General features: G+C 48.8%; 1 protein-coding gene across 3 annotated transcripts in view; it reads right to left on the minus strand.

Annotated features, from left to right (window-relative positions):
• Positions 1–18451, minus strand: part of CMIP (c-Maf inducing protein) — a 221821-nt gene that overhangs the window by 41183 nt on the left and 162187 nt on the right. For 2 of the 3 annotated variants that reach the window (XM_087827098.1, XM_087827097.1), the window contains exons 4-5: positions 5906–6067; positions 2836–2877 (exon numbers count right to left, since the gene is read on the minus strand). In XM_087827098.1, coding sequence (XP_087683224.1) covers positions 2836–2877; positions 5906–6067 — 204 coding nt within the window. Of the gene's footprint in view, positions 1–2835; positions 2878–5905; positions 6068–11588; positions 11653–18451 lie in introns of those variants that run through there. The other variant, XM_016196950.2, reaches the window with a different exon arrangement.

Consider the following 18451-nt stretch of genomic DNA (forward strand, 5'->3'; position numbering starts at 1 on the left):
ACAAAGGATTATCCATTCCCAAATGTAAACAGTGCCAAGGGTGAGAAGCCCTGGGGCAGCTATGCACAGGAGACTTTCCAGGACATTTTGTTAAGTAAAAAAAAAAAGCAGAACAACACACCCAGCATGACATCACGGATGCTAAAAACAAAAAGCAAAAACAACTGTGTCCATCTGTGTGGCTTTGTCACCACTAGAAACCCCCAGGGCTGCCTCTGAAGAGGGTGCTGGGATAGGGTCAATTTTTTCTTTTTACAATTAAAATATGCTCATGAAATACGTGCAAAATCAAAGATAATATTTAAAAAAAATATATCTTTATTGATTTCAGAGAGAGGAAAGGAGAGGGAGAGACAGAGATAGAAACATCAATGATGAGAGTCATTGATTGAGCCCACAACCCGGGCATGTGCCCTGACCGGGAATCGAACCCCGATCGCCTGGATCCTAGGTCGATGCTCAACTGCTGAGCCACACCCGGCAGGGCCAAAGACAATTTTAATAAAATTAAATAAAATTTAAAGTTCTTCCATTACTGGTCCAAGGCCACAGCTAGTATGGGGTGGGCCCAGGGTCTGCACTTGAACCCACGTTCGGCTTCAAACCCACTCTCTTCACCAGCATGGGGGAAGGCAGCTGGCATCTGGCTTCCAGGCCCATGCGTGCCTGTGGCACTCCAGCTGTTACCAACCACCATTACCTACTGCACGGATGCTGGGACTGATGGACTGGATAAAGCCAGCTCAAGTTACTTGTAAAAGTACTCATGAAAAATAAGGTCATAAAAACACCAAGCTGCATTGGGAGAAGACTAACTGCCTACAGGTGAAATCAGAAAATGTAGCTGTTGAAATGAAAGGAGGCTACAGAAGGCTTCATAATGATGAACATGGCATTGGGAATAAAGAATGCTGAAAGGGGGGCTGAGGCCAGACCCTCAGATCAAATTCTTCCCTGTTCTCAGGCATCCCTGCTGAGCAGGGAAGCTCAGTCTGGCCCAATTAAGGGGTCAGCCCAGTCAAATTAGCTGGCTAAATGCAGCCTAGATTTCTCAGACCAAAACTTCTTTCCCAGGCTCGTCCTAAGTCCAAAGCCCTCACCCCTCCCTTCCAGGGCCAAGGCCCACAGTGGTACCCACAGATGTCAGAAGAGAGAGGAAGATGCCAACTCTTCCTCTGGCATCCACATTCCTGCCTGCTTCTCCACCAGCCAGAGTCTCTCGCCACTTTGCCTTTGCACGTGCTAGGTCCCCTGCCTGCACTGCCTTTCCCCGGAGCACTCTTAGCTATCTTTTAAGACTTGCTTTGCTCACCTCCTCCTGGAAGCCCTTGTCATCTTCCTCCCAGCATTCTCCCTGTCCTCTGTGCTCCTCTAACACCTGACCATTTCTTGGTTATCTGTCAACACGCCAGGTTCTCCCAGCACACAGTAAATCCCTCAATGGGAGCATATGTCTATGCAATAGAGGCTAGTGTCTGGCACATACTTGTACTCACATGTCAACAAATGTTTGCTAAATTATTTTGTTAATTAATAGTATACCAGAGAAAGGTGGTGGTGGATGATTGGGAGTGCCCAGGCTGATGTTCCCCTGTTCTGGCCAGAGACGGCAATGGGTGGAGCACAGGAAAAACGTCTATATTTTTAGCTAATAATACCCACTGAGTACCTTCTATGTGCCAGACACTGGTTGAGGCTTCACAGAAGCTGCTGCCTTTACTCTCAGCAATAACAGGCCTAGGACTTATCTCCTTTGGTGCTGACAGGACCCAGCTGGGGCAAGGAGGGTGATTCTCCAGGCTGGGCTTGCTAGGGCCAAGTTGTTGGGCGCCCACAGTCCTAATTCAGCTCCAAGGGGCACAGTGTCTGGGATGTTGCTCTTGTTTCAAATGCTGCAGCCATAGGACCTCTTGGGCAGGTGAGTGTTCCAGGTCCTTTCCCAGGCACAAGAACCTCTGCCTCTCACTTCCATCTCAAGTTCTGCCTCCCTCCTTTCCACCCCTTATGCTTCATGCTCCAGCAATATTGAAATACTACATTGTTTTAAATCTCTGTTCATATTTTATTTCATCTTTCTGGAACGCTTTTACTGTTTTGCCATCTGGCAAATTCCTATTGATCCTTCAAAACCCAGCTCAGATATCACGGCCTCCAGGAAGTTCTCTGGCTTCTTTCCCAAGTGAGTTTATCACTCCACTCTCTCTACAGGACATGCCTCTATTTTTGCGGTGATCTCATTCGTCTTCCTACAATAATAAACTCTTTGGGAGCAGGGGCTGTACTAGTTATCTGTGGATTTAAATACCCAGCACAGTGCTTGGCACCCAGTAGATGCAACTTCATTTCTTTATTCTCTCTAGTGAGAGTCGTTTTATAGCTTAAAATCACCAGGAAGATATTTTACTCTAAAAGATGCTTACATCATAATCAAGTCCCAGAAAAATATCATCTCACTTTGCATATCAGAGGGAATTAAATTCAGGTTCTATTTTGGATTAATTAGAGACATGACCTGGGGCAAGAAAGAGAACGCTTATGTTTCCACTAAGGGTTTTGTCTCTGAATAAGTTATATGGTCTCTGCTATCTCCTGCCTTCAACTCCCTCAGCAGACTCAGGAAGGAGGAGGCGATTAAGACACACTTGTTACAAACCTCAAGACTGATAATTATATCCCCTCCTCCAAAATCAACTGGGGGCCTGAAACATGCAAAAGCAGGAGGGAGACATGTCTGACTTATAGGTCGCTGTGCTGGTGGATGATGCTGGCACCTCCAGAATTAACCAAACTGGAGAGTAATTGTGGGCAGAGGGAGAGGGATGGCGAGAGACTTACCACAATGATGTTTTCATGCTCCTGGGTCGTCAAGTTTGTGTTCTAAAGAATGGGATGCAGAAAGCAGGAAGAAAACAAAAGAAAACAAAAAAATATTAATAAAATGGAACATTTGTATCTCAAAGGTCCACATAGTTTCCCGACACTTTCAGCCTCTCAGACAGAACACTGTTGTGGCTTTTTCTTTTTCCTTTTTAAAAAAATTCTCACCCAAGGGTATTTTTTCCATTGCTTTTCTGAGAGAGTGGAAGGGAGAGAGAAAGAGAGAAACATTGACGTGAGAGAGACACGTTAATTGGTTGCCTTCTGCACAACACCCCAACCGGGATCGAGCCTGCAACAAAGGCACATGCCTTTGGCCGGAATCAAACCCGGGACCCTTCAGTCCGAGGGCTGATGCTCTAACCACTGAGCCAAACCAGTTGGGGCTGTTGTCCCTTTTTCTCAATTACACAGATCAGAAGACCCTGGGCATGGTCGAGACAGGAGAAAAGTACACCTTCGGGCAGGGGGAATCATGTTCTGAGTCCTTGTTTTGCAGCTTGTGAGCTGTATGACCTTGGACAGATCACGTCTCGGTGAGACTGTTTCTTCTTCTGTAAATGGGATCCTCTCTGGGCTGCTGGGAGAGGACATATGGACAGGGCTTAAACCTGTGGTTGGTCTTTGTCATAATGATGCCACTTGGAAGCCAGAAGTCAGGTTCATAATAAACATGTGAAGAACAGACTTGATTATGTGCCAGAGCCTTTTAGGAGTGACATAAATGTTATCTCAGCAGTTCTCAAACTAGGTTCCTAGGGAACACTGGTGTTCTATGAGTTGGCCGCAAGGCATTTTAACTACATTCAAATTCTAACAGTTAACTTTGAAAAATTAGTATTAGGTTGAAGGGATTAAATCTGCTTGATTTTTAGCCCCTGCCCCCTAATTTGGAATTTTCTTACACAATCGGTACCTATATTCCTACCCTGTAGTATGCAAGTAAGGAAAGGCATGAATATGCAATAAACGAGGCATCATGGGAAAACTCAGCGACAGCCTCTACTGTCTCTTTTGCTAGTTTCAGGGCATGTTATGCTTTGTCTGTCTTGGTGGACATGTGCTCTCGTTGGTGTCAATTCCTATTTTCTAACAGAGCCCTGCATGCTGCTCATAAGATGCCTCCTCAGTGAATGGCAAGATCGACTGTTCTGGGTTCTATAAAGAGTCCACAGCACCCGCCACCTGGACAGGTCTAAGGAGCATTGGAGTATCTAATATGCTTACACCAGCTGAAGTGAAAGAAAACCTAGTGAGCAGTGAATCTGCTTTTGTCCAGTTGCCGAGGGATGAAGGCGGCACAGAAAGAGGGTCAGTGCCTGAGCTCCGTGAGTCTCCAGGTTCCCACGGAGAGAGCCTGACCCGCGATGCTTAGAATTGGAACATTCGGGAGGATGTTTTGCGGATTCCAATGCCTCTTTCTGTTTGTGGATGTTGGAGTTTGAGCAGCCCAGTTAGGGCAGATTATTAAACATCAGTCATTTTTCAGCTCAGGGTAGGTGAAAACCTGGTCCATCTCTCAGGGAGAATGTATTAAATGAGAGGCTGGGTGCCTGGTACCTGGCGCTTGCCTGGCACAGAGCAGCTGCTTACTGAAGGCGAGCTGCCTTCCCCTTTCCCAGTGAAAAGCAAGTCTCTGGCCTGCCTACCTTTCTCCTGCTCAGGGTGGGAAGTACGGACTTGAGGTTAGGTATGTAGCCCCTGGCCTCAGGTTCCAGACCTTGACCGTCACTCCTTTCAGAGCCCAAGTCTTTACTCTTCTGTGGAATGAGGCTTGTGTCCTACCTGAGGACACATCCTCTGCTCTTATTCTTGTGACCGTCACTGCCTCTTTCTTCCTCTCGCCCCTACCTCCTCTCAGGGTGAGGGCCCCTCTCAAGTCAGCAGACATACAAAGCCTGGGCCAGTTTTCTGGACAGACAGGCAGTAACCAGTCTAGGCCTGCAGAGAGAGGGCCAGGTCGAGGCAGCAGAAAGATTGTACGGGAGTCGATGGGGGGGCATGTAAGAGCTACCCAGGGAACCAGGGTGTCAGAAGACAGGGGACACGGGGACAGAAAGAAGGGGACAGAAGCATCTCTCTGGTGGCCATGCATAGTTTAAATTAGAAATCATCAACTCTAGTGTCCCCAGGGGGCCAGGCAGGCAAATAAACAAGAGGAGTATTAATATTTGTAAAGTGCTTAGAATAGCGCCTGGGACAGAGTAAACAGAAGAGTGTTTCATAGTATCCCTTGCCTTCTAATGAACAGCACGCCTAACTCCCTGATTAAGGGTCACTTGTCTGTCCCCTGCCAGGACATAAGCTCTAGGAGGGCAGGGGCTTGTCTTTACTCGAACACCCAGAACGGCGCCTGGCACACAGCACACACTCAAAGCGTGGGCCACCTGCCAAAGCAGACGCCTCAGATGGGTGGCGCTACGCAGCGCCAGCTGCAAACTGCTGCAGAATTTCCTGAATGTTTTTAAAGAGAACTTGGAAATTCCCATTTTGGTATGAAATCTCCTGATTTAAAAAATCCTGTGCGAGTTAAACAAAATATAGCTGTGGGCTGTGGGGGGTGATTAGGGCAGAAAGCCATATTGCCTGGACACTGGAGCCTAGGTGGGCCAGTGCTGGGGGGAGATGGAGATGGGCTGGGACTAGCAGTCTAAGCACCATGGGGGCAGGAAGGAAGGACAGTTGTGGGGCCTTCCCATGTGCTCCCACTTGGGAATGAACTAGAGAATTTTGAAGTCAGCCATCACCACCACCACCAGCCCAGCCTCAGGCCCAAGACCATAACCATAGCAGGGTAGGTCTGTCCCTTTGTCCTTGCCACAAGCCTGGGACAGCTCAGCTGGAAACACTGGGCAAACCTTCTCAATACCCTTGAATGACTGGGGGCGGGGGGAGGACCCGCACATCTCCTTAAGCAACAGGGAAACAGCATAAACCAATTCTGGTGCACAGGGTAGATAAAGTGAAATAAAATAACTTAAATGGGGGGTCGGTGAGGTGCATAATCCAGCGCATGGGAGTGTCTTACCTCTGAGAGCAATTTCGAGACAATTTCCAGTGGGGCTTGGTTGATGGAGTCATCTTGCAGGGGGGAGGTCAGCGCCATGTCCACCAGAGTTCGGATCTCCTTCAAGACAACTTCCCAACGGCTTGGGTTACTCAGGACTTTCTTATATTTGTAAATCTTTTTCTGTTCAGGAGAAAGAGACACAAATGTGTTATTAATATGTCGAGAGTAGAATAGACAAGACGATCAAAGAATTAGACGGTTAAGATGTAAAAGGCCCCAAGAAACTGTCAGTGTGGGCCACTCTCGGCCCGTGAGAAACTGACACCTGAAATAGGAAGAAGTCTTGCTCTAGGTCACCGGTGCATTTGCAGACAGCCAGGCCTCCTGAACACAGAAGAGTAATTTCCATACTATTTCCAGTGACTTAAAAAAAGAAAGAAAAAAAAAGAGATTTCTCTTTCGGATCCTATCTTCTGCCAAACGTATTCCCCAAGTATTCAAATGCAATAGAAGTGGAAACATTCGTGGGTCCACAAAGTGACTTCCTTTGAGTCAGAAGCACCGCTCCTGCTCATCGGATCCCACGAGGTCGCCCAGGGAGTGGGGTTCATCTACAAAACAAGACAGACAGGCCGAGGACAAGGAATTCAACTCAAGCCAGGTGGGGGTGGGGTCCAGAATGGCCCCAGGAAATGTAAAGCCACCTTCAGCTTCCCGAGGGTGAGGAAGATGGAAGAGGGAGGGAGCCTGCTCACCTTGCTCAGAAGCTACTTGCCAAGCTGAAGCCCAGGGCTGCTGCCTTCCGGGACGTGAGGCAGTCAGTCCCGCCTCCCTGACATCATGGAAACAGGAGCCCTCCCTCAGAAGGCCGAGGTCCTGGCCAAATCCCGCCCTCCCCTGACCCAGCTTGCCGGGAGCCTCTTTCTAGCTCGATGAAGTCTTGCATTAAGTGAGCTGCTCCATGGGGAAAACCTAGCTTTACAGTCACTGTGCCAGCAGCCAGCTGGGGTGACATATCACAATCTCTGAGCCAAAGTCTGAATGAGGAAAGGAAGGAGGAGGTCAGGGCCCCCCACTGGCCCCTGAGGCCACCAGGGTCTCCCTGACGGGTTAGCTTCTGAGTTAAGAATTATAACGTGACCTTGGAACCCAATGCCTTAAAGAAAGCATTTGGGGAATACAGTCCATACCAAACTGAGGTGTAAATTGTGCTGAGCGAGGCACTGTGGTGGAACGAGAGGTAGAGTCCAGAGTCAGACACACCTGACTCTTTCCATAAAGTATTTTCACCCACTGAGTCTCAGCTTCCTTTTCTGTAAGTTAGGCATGAAAATACTTTGCAGCCTCTTGAACGGTGTGACCTTAATAAATCCTGGACCTACTCTCTGTATGGAGTTATATTCAAAACATAGTCCAAACAGAATAGCAATGATTAACTAAAAGGAGAATCTGGATACTTAATTTCTTTTGAAAAACTTTAAAAGGATGAAAAGTATCCCATTTTCTTTCTCCTATTTTTTTCACACTCTTACTTGCTAATCATACCCCTATCACCACCACCACACCCACACGGTGAACTCACAAAGTCTACTTCCCCCCCATCACCCCAGGTCTTTCCTGTGAAGATCAGCTTAAGTTGTCTCCCCCTCCCCTCCAACATTCATTCCCTCTGTCCCTCCCCCTCCTCCTCTCTGTCTCCATCTTACTGTTTGTTCTCTGCTGGGTCACTCATTCCCCATCAAGAACTAGAAAGGGACAGGCCCACTCAGAGGGCCAGGACAGAGGAAGCAAACGGTTGAAGACAGCAGAGTTTTCATCAAGTGGGGGAGAGGAAAACACCAGAAACATTTCCTTGCCCATCACTATGGGCCCACCTAGGATGGGAAGAAATGCATGGCGAGTGCTGTCGGGGGAGGGTGTTTAGCGAGCAGTAAGTAGGCCAGGAGGAGGATGGTGGCAAGGGCGAGTGTTTGCTGAAATCCATGACGTTAGTACAAGACACACCCAGCTCTGAGGTTTCCCTGGGACTGCAACCAGCGTGGTCTTAGTTACCATCAGCCAAGCCTCCCTGACTGATCTGAGCAAACACAAAGTGCCTGGAGCTAGCACAGTGGATGGAGACACTTCCCAAGGCAGAGCCCAATCCATCCATCCCAGGAGACAAATGTTCCTTTGAGTCTGGGACATGCGGTTTTGCTCTTCATTCTTAAATGACCATGAAATGGCCACAGAAACTGGCCATATATTAAGCCTCCCGAAAAAACACAACGATCTACACTCGTGTCTTTCCACTTTCCACAATAGATTCTAGACTTGAACACGGCCTAAGCTTTAACTGCCTTGTCTTCTGATCACCTGCAAATCATTTACTTTTGAAAGAATAAAGACTTCGTTTTTGTGTGAAAATGATGCATGCTTATTGTAAGAAATTTAAACCATGCTGAAAAGCACAAAGGAAAGGATAAAAGAAAAAAGGCCTCGAAAATCCCACATCTTAGAAACAGCCACCATTAATCTTCGGTGAGCATTGTTCCAGCCAACCCGCATTTAAATTTAACTAAATACAGCCAGCCCACAGGGCGGGTGTGCATGAGTACAGCCACACTCAGACATCACCAAGACTCCTGGGCAGCAAGGCCTTAGCAGAAGGGTCCCGTGGTAGCCACCAACCCAAAACAGCTTCCAAGGAGCCCTTCACGCTGCGCTCAGCTCTGACACTCACTGAGACACCCCTCCTTAGAGTGCGGAGGGCAACAGCTCTCCCATGGGTGCCTCTGGAACCCGAACCCTTGCTTAAGAGGCCCTCCCAGAACGGTGGTCAAAGAGGCTGCATGCAAGACCGGAAGGTCCCAGGGCTTTAACAAGGGCTAACGTTTAATGAGCATGTATTATGCATCAGGCACTGAGCTGGGCACTTATGGGCATCCTGTTCCATCCTCACAGTAACCCCAGGAGCTGGGGGCCTGCCACAGGCAAAGCAGTTCTATGAGCAGATGCTAAGGCAAAGACCCGCGTGCAAATGGTTTATTTATTTGAAAGGTCTGAAGCATGGTGGGGAAGAGAGACTGGGAAGACAAGGCAGTAAAATAACAGGGCACCATCAAGCATTATGATGGGACAACTGGCAGTGTCACCCACTGTGGGAATGGATGCTGAATCCACTGGAGATTCTAGGAGACAATGCATTAGAGCTGAGCCACCCAAGAAGCAAGGAATCTGCAACATTTATTCACTATTTTCCTGGACACTCTAGAACTTCTGGCTGTCCTGTGCCCCTGCTGAAGTGCTTCCACAGCCAGAAACACACATGCCCCCAGCTGAGTCACACGTGTTCACAGTGACAGCCCTCAGAGCTGTGATGCTGAGGGTGGGGTACTCACAGAGTCTGCTACAGGACTCTACTATCCTGTTTCACACAAGGTACTATCATGGCCAGAGACGTGACATGACTTGCCCATGGTTATGCAGCTAGAAAGGGCAATTTAAAAGTCAAAACTGACTCTGGTAGACTCCAGAGGTGCCCCTTTTTCCATCACATCAGTAAGGGCTGGCACAAATGCTGGACAGGAGGGAAAGATTCATCAAGAGACACTGAGAATGCTTGGTGGCACGGGGTGAAGGCCAGGAAGTTCACGAGGCTCTGAGAGCCAAGGTCCAGGTGACCAGGGGGTGGAGGAGCTGTGGGAGGGGCTGGTGGGAACAGCTGGCGGACAGTGAGGCTGTGATATCATGGTCAAGGGGTGTGGGCAGGCTGCTGGTTCCCAGAAGAGGCTCTGAACTCTGGGACAGGGCAGCCACAGGCAGAGGGAGGCCTGTCCAGGACCACAGGGGCCCAGTCACTCTGCCTTTGGTGACAAATTAGTAGGTTTCATCCCAGGAACTCTGATGAGCTCATGTGGTGATGAATCACAGTGGGGCTGGGATGGGGACACCTCTGGAACGCTGACTGCCAGGCTCCCAGGAGCCTAGCCCTCAGCTTTGCAGAATGGTCCTCCCACGAAGCCCACTTCACCAAGAGGGGTGGGTGGTCTCCTGCCATGTCCAGAGTGAATGGGCTGCTGGAATCCTTTGACAGGGGCCTTCAAAGTGTCTCCCTGTTTGTTTTTGTGGAAGGAAGCAAGAAGGGTCTTAAATTTTTTAAGGGTTGTGGGGAAAAAATGCAACAGAAATCAAATGTGGCCCACAAAGCCCCAAATATTTACTACCTGGCCCTTTAGAGAAAAAGTTTGCCAACCCCCAGCTGAAAAGTTCCAACCCCACCCTAGTGGTAAGTGCATAATGCTGCTCAACATTATGAGCTGTCAGGGACACGCAGGTCCAAACCATAAAGGGACACCACTTCACACCCACCGGGCTGGCTGTAACCAGAAAGACAGATGATACCAAGTGCTGGTGAGGATGTGGAGAAACCGGGATCCTTGTGCAGTGCTGGTCGGAACGTAAATTAGTACAGCATCACGGGGAAACAGTTTGACAGCCGCTTAAAACATTAATCATAAATTTATCATGTGACCCAGCAATTCTGTTCCTAGAAATCTACTCAAGAGAACTACAAACAGGCTCTGTAAAAAGACATGTGCACGAGTGTACATGGCAGCGTTCTTCATAATAGCCCCAAACTGAAGCGACCCACATGTCCATCAGCTGATGAACGGTAAGCCAGATATGGTCGAGCCAGACAATGGAATAGTATTTGGTAGTAAAAGGGTGGAACTACTCATACATGCTACAATATGGATGGACCTCACAAATGTTATGCTAAGTGAAAGAAGCCAGATGCAAAAGACATACGTACGATTCCTTTTATATGAAATGTCTGAAAAGACAAATTCATAGAGACAGAAAGTGGAACGGTCATTTCCTGGGGAGGGTGGATAGCAATGGATATTGGACTGCAAACAGACTTGAGGGCACCTTTGAGGAGATGAAAATATTCTAAAACTGGATTGTACTGATGGTTGCACAACTCTATAAAATTTACTAATATCATCGAATCATATACTTAAAATAGGTGAATTTTATTGTATGTAAATTATACCTCAATTAAGGTGTGTAAAGAAAATCCCAACCTAGGCAGGTAGAGGAGAACAAAGCCGGAAGCAGTATGGCTTATGGTTAAGCGAACAGGTTTTGCCATCAGCAGACTTTATGCAGTTCAATTCTATGCTTTACTTCATCCACCCACCCACCCACCCACCTACCCATCCATCCATCCATCCATACATCCATCATGGATGCAGACATCACCCATCCATCCAGCTGTCCAATCAAACAACAAAAACTACTGGGAACCATCTACTGTAATGTGCCAAGCACTGTGTTAAGTACTAAAGTGAGCAAAACAAGACAGGCCGGGGCTCACGGAACTTAGTCTACTACCTGGCACCGGACTGTCCTCGTCTGCAATGTGGGATGCGAGTAACCAGTGTCGAAAGCTTGGCATGGCTATTCCATGATACACCAGATATAAAGCACCCAGCACCAATCCCGGCTACACAGCAGCTTTTGTTCTCACCACGTACCAAGTCCTGGGAATGAGTGGTCCAAAGCAGGCCGGGCTTAGGAGGGCTCCCCGCATCTTTGACTAAGCCCTGCTGGCTCCTGCAACAACAGGGCCAGCAGGAAGAGCCTGCTGCCTCCCAGGAGGAGGAGTTGCTCCCCTGCAGCTCTAACCCTCTGCTTGTCAGGGAGGGGAAGTTACCTGGGCAACATTCGCCATCTCTCCGGCAACTGCTCCCACAGCAGAGGCAACCAGACGCCCGGGTTCTCCGGCCTGGGAGAGCACAGCCTGCTGCTCCTCCACAGGAGACGAGCTGTCACTGGGAAAGTGTCCCTTGCCAGGGAAGGCGTGACTCAGAATATGCTGGAAGCACACCTCCCAGTGATCGGGGCTGCTGCTCCGCTGCTTGCCGCAGCCTCCGAGGCTCGGGCTCACGCTCACACAACCACGCATGCTCCCGCCCCGTCATTAAAGCAAAGGCCGCACAGGCGCTGAGAAATATGAGCCCGGGAGGAACCGGACTGGCTTTCAGAATCTCTCTCCAGTGAGATCCCAAAGCTGTGCCGCCAGCATGAAAGGCGCCGCCCCACGTGGCTACTTACATTTAACTTAATTAAAATGACCTACGACTAAATAATCAGTGCTTCAGTCCCGCTAGCCACATTTCAGCTGCTCGAGAGCCACCTGGGGCTAGGAGCTGCCGTACCGGACGGTGCAAGTAGAGAACATTTTCATCACTGCACGAAGTTCTATTGGGCGGTGCTGTCCTCAAGTGTTGCCCCAGAAGACCAGCAACATGCTCATTGCTTCTTCCCATCACTAAGGCAACGCTATTTGCTGGAGCCGGTATGTGAGCCGCACCCTGTCCATCTGCCCAGCCCTCCAACTTGGTCTACAGGCTGCTGTCCCAAATGTCCCTTGCTCAACCAGGGAGAATGACTGGTTGGTGACTTCTCTGGCTTCCCTGATTCCTAGACAGGGGCCTTGGACCTGCTCACACCTTCAAGGCTCTGTGGGGCTGTGGATGCTGATGCTGCCGGGTAACTCAGCATCCCTACCAAGCCAGGGTGCTTCTGGGGGCCCTTGACACTTGGGTGGGAGGAGATTATTGGCCTCTCTTTAGTCCTCCAGAATGGCTTCCCCTAAATCCTTTTAGCATCAAAGATCATCACTTTGTCTTCAGATACAACCCAGGCCTGTGAGTAGTCCATGTGTGTCAATCCCAACTACCCATTTGGCCCTCAGGGTTTAATCATCAACCTCAGTCCAGCTCAGAGCCTCTCAGCTCACCTTGTGGCCTCTGCACAGAGCTCCTAATTTAGCTAATACAATTACTCAACTGTTACCTGCTGGCCTAACCAACGGAAAGATGGACTAATCAATGATTACCCTCTGAGGACTAAGGGTTTTCAAGGTAAGTATAGGGACACCTGCCCTGGGCATTGGCTCCATGAGGGGAAAGGAGTGGAGGAAACACCACAAAATGAGACACAGCCCAGCCGTGTCAGCTGGAGCATAAGGCACAGCTCAATTTACTCTTAAAAAAGCCACTTACAGCAGCACTGACTGCCTCTCATCCAGTGCTTACCCATAATGAGTTGTAACAAATGACACCAGAGCATAATTGTTAACACTTTTGGAGGGCTCTCCATAGGCTGGGCCCTATGCTAACCACTTTGTATAAAATAAATCTCTTAATCCTCACAACAGAACTCACAATATGAGCGGTATAATTAGCCCCATTTTACAGACAAGAAAACTGAGGCTGAGAGAGTTTAAGTCATGAAACAAGTAAGAGCCAGAGCTGGAATGGGGACCCAGATCTAGCTTTCCGATCCTGAGTGCCCAACTACCATGCCACTCTGAGAGGCACACCTGAATGCTTTCTCTGCCCTGAGGGATGCTGCTGCCTCCTGCTGAAACGAACAAGAGGTCCTTTAAATTGGAGAGTTGAGCCTCACCTCCCTGGTTGCCCAGAGACAGTTCCAGACCAGCTGCAGCTGGGTGTCCAGCTGAAATCTGCCTGAAGAACTGGGTCCTGGGGAGACAGGCAATTTGCTTGAAAGACAGGAAAGTGCCTGGGCACTCAGCACCCTAAGTGCCCACTAGAGGCGATCTTGCTGCAGTCATTACGGCTTCCAAGGAAACAGCAGGAACTCGGGCAGTGTCCTGCTCATCCTCTCTGGAGCATCAGCTGGTTGCCCAGGCAACCGTGCATCTAGCTGGTGAGATGAACTGTCCTTGGTGCCAGTCTCCCAGCTGGCTACCACATCCTACCTGGCACTACGGGCCTGCTGCACCCTTGGCAAAATCCAAACACCACATGTATCCATTTGACTACATTTAAAAATTGTATGTGAGCGTTTTTCTCACTGAGCTCTGGGCTCCCTGGGGGCCTTGTCTGTTTCTTTACTGTTCTGTGAGGTGACTGGAACTACTTAGGGCACATGGAAGGTGCTTTCAGTGTTTGTAAAGGAGAGGAGAATAAAAATCAGAAATAATGGCTAGCATGTATGAAGTGCTTCCCCTGTGCCAGGCACTGCACCAAACCCTAAAGCCCTCCCCAGTGCTGTTCAAAAGCTCCTGCGGGCAGGAACCACCCCCGGGGAGGGGGGAGTCTTGTTAAAATGCAGATTCCAACTCAGAGTCAGGAGGGGGCCCGGGAGTCTGCACTTTTAAGTAGATTCTAGATAAGAACCATGCTCTTGAATGCTCACCTGCATGCCTTGTTTACTACTCCCTACGAGGCAGACACTTACTCTGTTCCCCATGATACACAGTGTTAGGGGGCACCGGGGGGTTAATACCTTGCCTAAGGTCACACAGCTGGTGTTGTGGATTGAACTATGTCCCCAAAATGATATGTCCAAGTCCTAACCTCTGGTATCTGTGAATGTGACCTCATTGGGAAATAGTTCTTTGCAAATGCCATCAAGTTAAAGATGAGGTCACACTGAATTAGGGCGGGCCCCAAATATAATCCCTGGTACCTTGTAAAAAGGCCATGTGAAGACACAGACACACACGCAAGGGAGAGAAGGCCATGGGAAGACAGAGGCAGAGATTGGAGTGATGCATCTACAAGCCAAGGGATGCCAAGATTTGTAGCAGCCACCAGAAGCTGGAAGAGGTAAAGAAAAGAATCTCCCTTAGAGTCTCTGGAGGGAACATGGCCCTGGCTGGCACTTTAATGTTGGATTTCTGGTCCCTGCAACAGTAATAGAATAAATTTCTGTTGTACTAAGCTACCCAGTTTGTGGTACTTTGTTATAGCAGCCACAGGAATCTCATACAGCTGGTGCGCCGCAAAGGATGGAAGGACCCCAGGAAACCTGGCTCCTAAACGCTCCACTGCTCTGCTTCAGCCATTCAAGCAGACCCTTCCCACCCTTTTAACTTGAGAAGGTGGCAGGTGGGGCCACTCTGGGACTGTGAGTGAGGGGGCATTAGCACACAGGTGCCCCTCTCCCAACTTATCCTCAGTTTGGAGCTTTCTGGGTTTTGTCTTCCTGGGAGAGATCTGAACCCACCCCTATCTCTTTCCTCCTCCCTTGGGGAAGGGGTGTGTGTAGAAATGCTGGTGTCTACTCCCCAAGTCTATAAGCAGAGTGCATAGAACCCTGGTCCTCCACTGCCTCAGGAAAGGCTAAGCAGGGACACCCATGCACCTGAACACCTGCACCATCAATGATGTCGGGAGAAGCCACCTGGTCATTCAGGGAAGCTATAGGGGGACCTCCCAGAAGAATTCAGGCAGGACTTCAACACAGGGCTGCCTTAGGGTCTTTGACAAAGAGGGGTCTTGGGGAAGACTCCAGCTCAGAGCAAACGGAGCTCTCTTTCCTTTAATGAGGGTCTCACATCAGCCCACAGTACACCCATCATGCCAGTTGGCAACCTAGGGCTTCCCATGGCTGGGTGCTGAGCTAGGTGCTCATACCAAAGCAACTATTCCAGGTTCTCAGTCCTGCCTAGGCATCAAAACTACCTGAGGAGGCTTAACAACATTCCAGTAACAGAGTCCAAGCCCAGGCCAATCTCATCAGGTGGGTGTTGGGGGCGGGGTAGAGCCTAGGCATCTGTATTTTGAGGGGCACTGGTATATTTTAAAGTATACTTAAACACCAATGTTCACAGCAGCATTATTCACAAGAGCCAAAAGGTGGAAGCAACTCAAGTATCCACTGACAGTTGAATGGATGGACAGATGTTGTCTATCCATGCAATGAAGTATTTATTCAGCCATAAAAAGGAAGGATATTCTGATACATGCTACAACATGGATGAACCTTGAGGACATCATGCTAAGTGAAACAACACAGTCACAAAAAGACAAATACTGTATGATTCCACGTATATAAGGCATGTAGAGTGGTCAGATTCATAGAGACAAAAAGTAGGATGGTGGTGCCAGGGCTGGGGGAGAGGCAAGGGAGTTAGTGTTTAATGGGGACAGAGTTTCAGTTTGGGAAGACGAAAAATATCTGGAGGTGGTGGTGGCTGTACAACAATGTGAATGTTGTGCAACTGAATACTATTTAGTCATGATTAAAATGGTAAGTCTCATGTTATGTATATTTTACCACATTAAATGAAGTATATTTAAAACCCCCAGGTGTGCCCGGCTGGTGTAGTTCAGTGGCTGAGCATCGACCTACAATCCAGGAGATTGTGATTCGATTCCTGGTCAGGGCACGTGCCTGGGTTGTGGGCTCAGTCCCCCAGTGAGGGGCGTGCAGGAGGCAGCCAGTCAATGACTGTCTCTCATCATTGACGTTTCTATCTCTTTCTCTCCCTCTCTGAAATCAATAGAGACAATTGAAAAAACACACCCAAAAAACCCAGGTGATTGGAGTGTGCAGCCAGGGGTCAGCACTGCTAGTCCAGTCTAAGGGGGAGGTGCAACCCCCATTGTACAGATGAGGAAACCATAACAGAGAGACACAGTAATGTGCTCTGGGTCAAAGCGGCGTGTCTGAACCAGGACCCCTCCCCAGGGTAACCTCAGTGTCCTGAGTCATGGCACAGCCCCACACCTGCTCTCAGCATCTAGAAATGCTCTCCTGTCTCCACGTGGCCCTAACCCCAGGGAGGTTACTTCTCTCAGCAGCCCCCTTCCAGCCTGGTCACAGCACTTAAGGGAGGCTGGGGGGCTCCCAGTCCTATGCTCAGTACACTCAACACTCGATCCTCACTGCCCTTTGCTCACTCATCTCCCCCACCAGCCTGTCAACTGCCGGGAACATAGAGGCTCTGGTAAGGCTCTGCTTTGGCTCCGAGGTGTGTGCAGTATAATAAACTGAGTGCAGCACATCTGCATTCAAAGTTCTGTTCTGCTACTTGTAAGCTGTGCAGCCTCAGGTAAATAATATTACCTCCCTGAACCTTAGGTTTCCTCATCTGTAAATGGGCTAATAGAAGCACCTGCCTCTTGCAGCTGCTTACAAGGTTCAAAGCAAAACCACACACATGCATATGTGTACATATACATTTACATGCACGGACTGCATATATATGGATCTAACCGATAGGGCGGGCGGGGGGGGGGGGCAGGACACATGGCAGGCTGGTGACAGCTGTCTTCCTGGGAGAGAGAAGTAGCTTGAGGGGGGATGTGGGTGGGGCAAGGAGGAGCTTCAGCTTTATCTATAATGTTTCAAATTACGGCAGGAAGCTATATCCACATATTGTGAATTTAATTAAAAAGAAATAAAGAAATCTGCAAAGATTTCATTTCCACAGAATTATCAAATTGTCAGAATCCCACCTTCTTAGAAAGAGCTGGGTAGGGGGATAGCTGAGATCTTATTATTTTTGACTTCTCAGTGTACTAGTACATTACCTGGTTTTTGAAATAATATATGTTTATTGATAAACTAGGGTCATACAGAACAGTGTCAGGGAAGAGAGTAAAGGGCACAAGAACTCTGTTGTGTGGGCTCACGTCCTGCACATCTATATGTTGACCAACATTTCGTGGGTTCTCTTTCAGTGTGGATACACACATGCAATGCACAGGCACACGTGTACCACACACACCAGTATAAAAGTGTACACACGTTTAGCCCATCTCATACACGTTGGCCTTTTTTAACTGCATCCCCAAATCCATGCTAACACTATGACATCAGGGTTTTGCAAACATTTTCTCTGAAGGGCTAGATAATAAATATTCCAGGCTTTTCCGGCGACACTCTGCCGTTTCGGCGAGAATGGGTGGGGCTGGGTCCTCATAAAACCCTCATTTAGAAAAACAGGCGGTGGGATGGATAGTTAGCTGCCCCTGGTACCTTTCGGCTCAGAGCTTTCTCCGCAAACATATAATCAAACACAAACGGACAGAGAGATTGATTTTGTGCTCAGTTTTGCTGCTTGTTCCTCATCTTGTTTCACAAAAAAGCCTCACAGTATACCCAGGTCCCTGCATCTTGTTTTTTTCTCTAACATCTGGTGGGAATCGACCCATATTAATTAATGTAGATTTTCCCAGGCTGTATGCTTTTGTAAACCACCTAAACACCACTAGGCAAAGGGGGCGTACACATTTAGAAAATGAAAACGAAGCAAACAGATGCCCTACCCCTGCCCTTACCCCCTGTGCACACCCTCCCAAAGGTCTTTCTGGCAGTTGCCTTGAGACGCTGTGACCACCACACCTCAGTGCCCGGGCACTCCCCTCCTGGCCAGAGCTCCTCCTCAGGTCAGTCTGCCCTGAGTCAGCCCCCCTCGGTCCAGCGCACACCTCCAGGATCCCCAAGAACACAGCCCACACGTCCTCCCCAGTTTTCCAAATATCCAGAGACTTGTCCTGCCTCGCCTTAATTACAAATGTGACACAGTCACTTCGTACCCAAGGCATGGTTGAGATCCCACTTTTAAAACATTCTGTTTAAGAAGATCCTATTATCTTCCAATGACGTTACTGCGGCTGGGAGCCCGTGCAGAACCTGAACCTAATACTAACCGCAGTGGAGACCTCTCATTAATCATTAATAAGAAATGCCATTTTCTGAAGAAAGCCCCCTGTGTCATAGCAACCCACCAAATAAATTTAAAAAACGCAA

The sequence above is a fragment of the Miniopterus natalensis genome, chromosome 18 (genome assembly GCF_054644295.1).
Source record: "Miniopterus natalensis isolate mMinNat1 chromosome 18, mMinNat1.hap1, whole genome shotgun sequence".
Lineage (NCBI taxonomy): Eukaryota > Metazoa > Chordata > Mammalia > Chiroptera > Miniopteridae > Miniopterus > Miniopterus natalensis.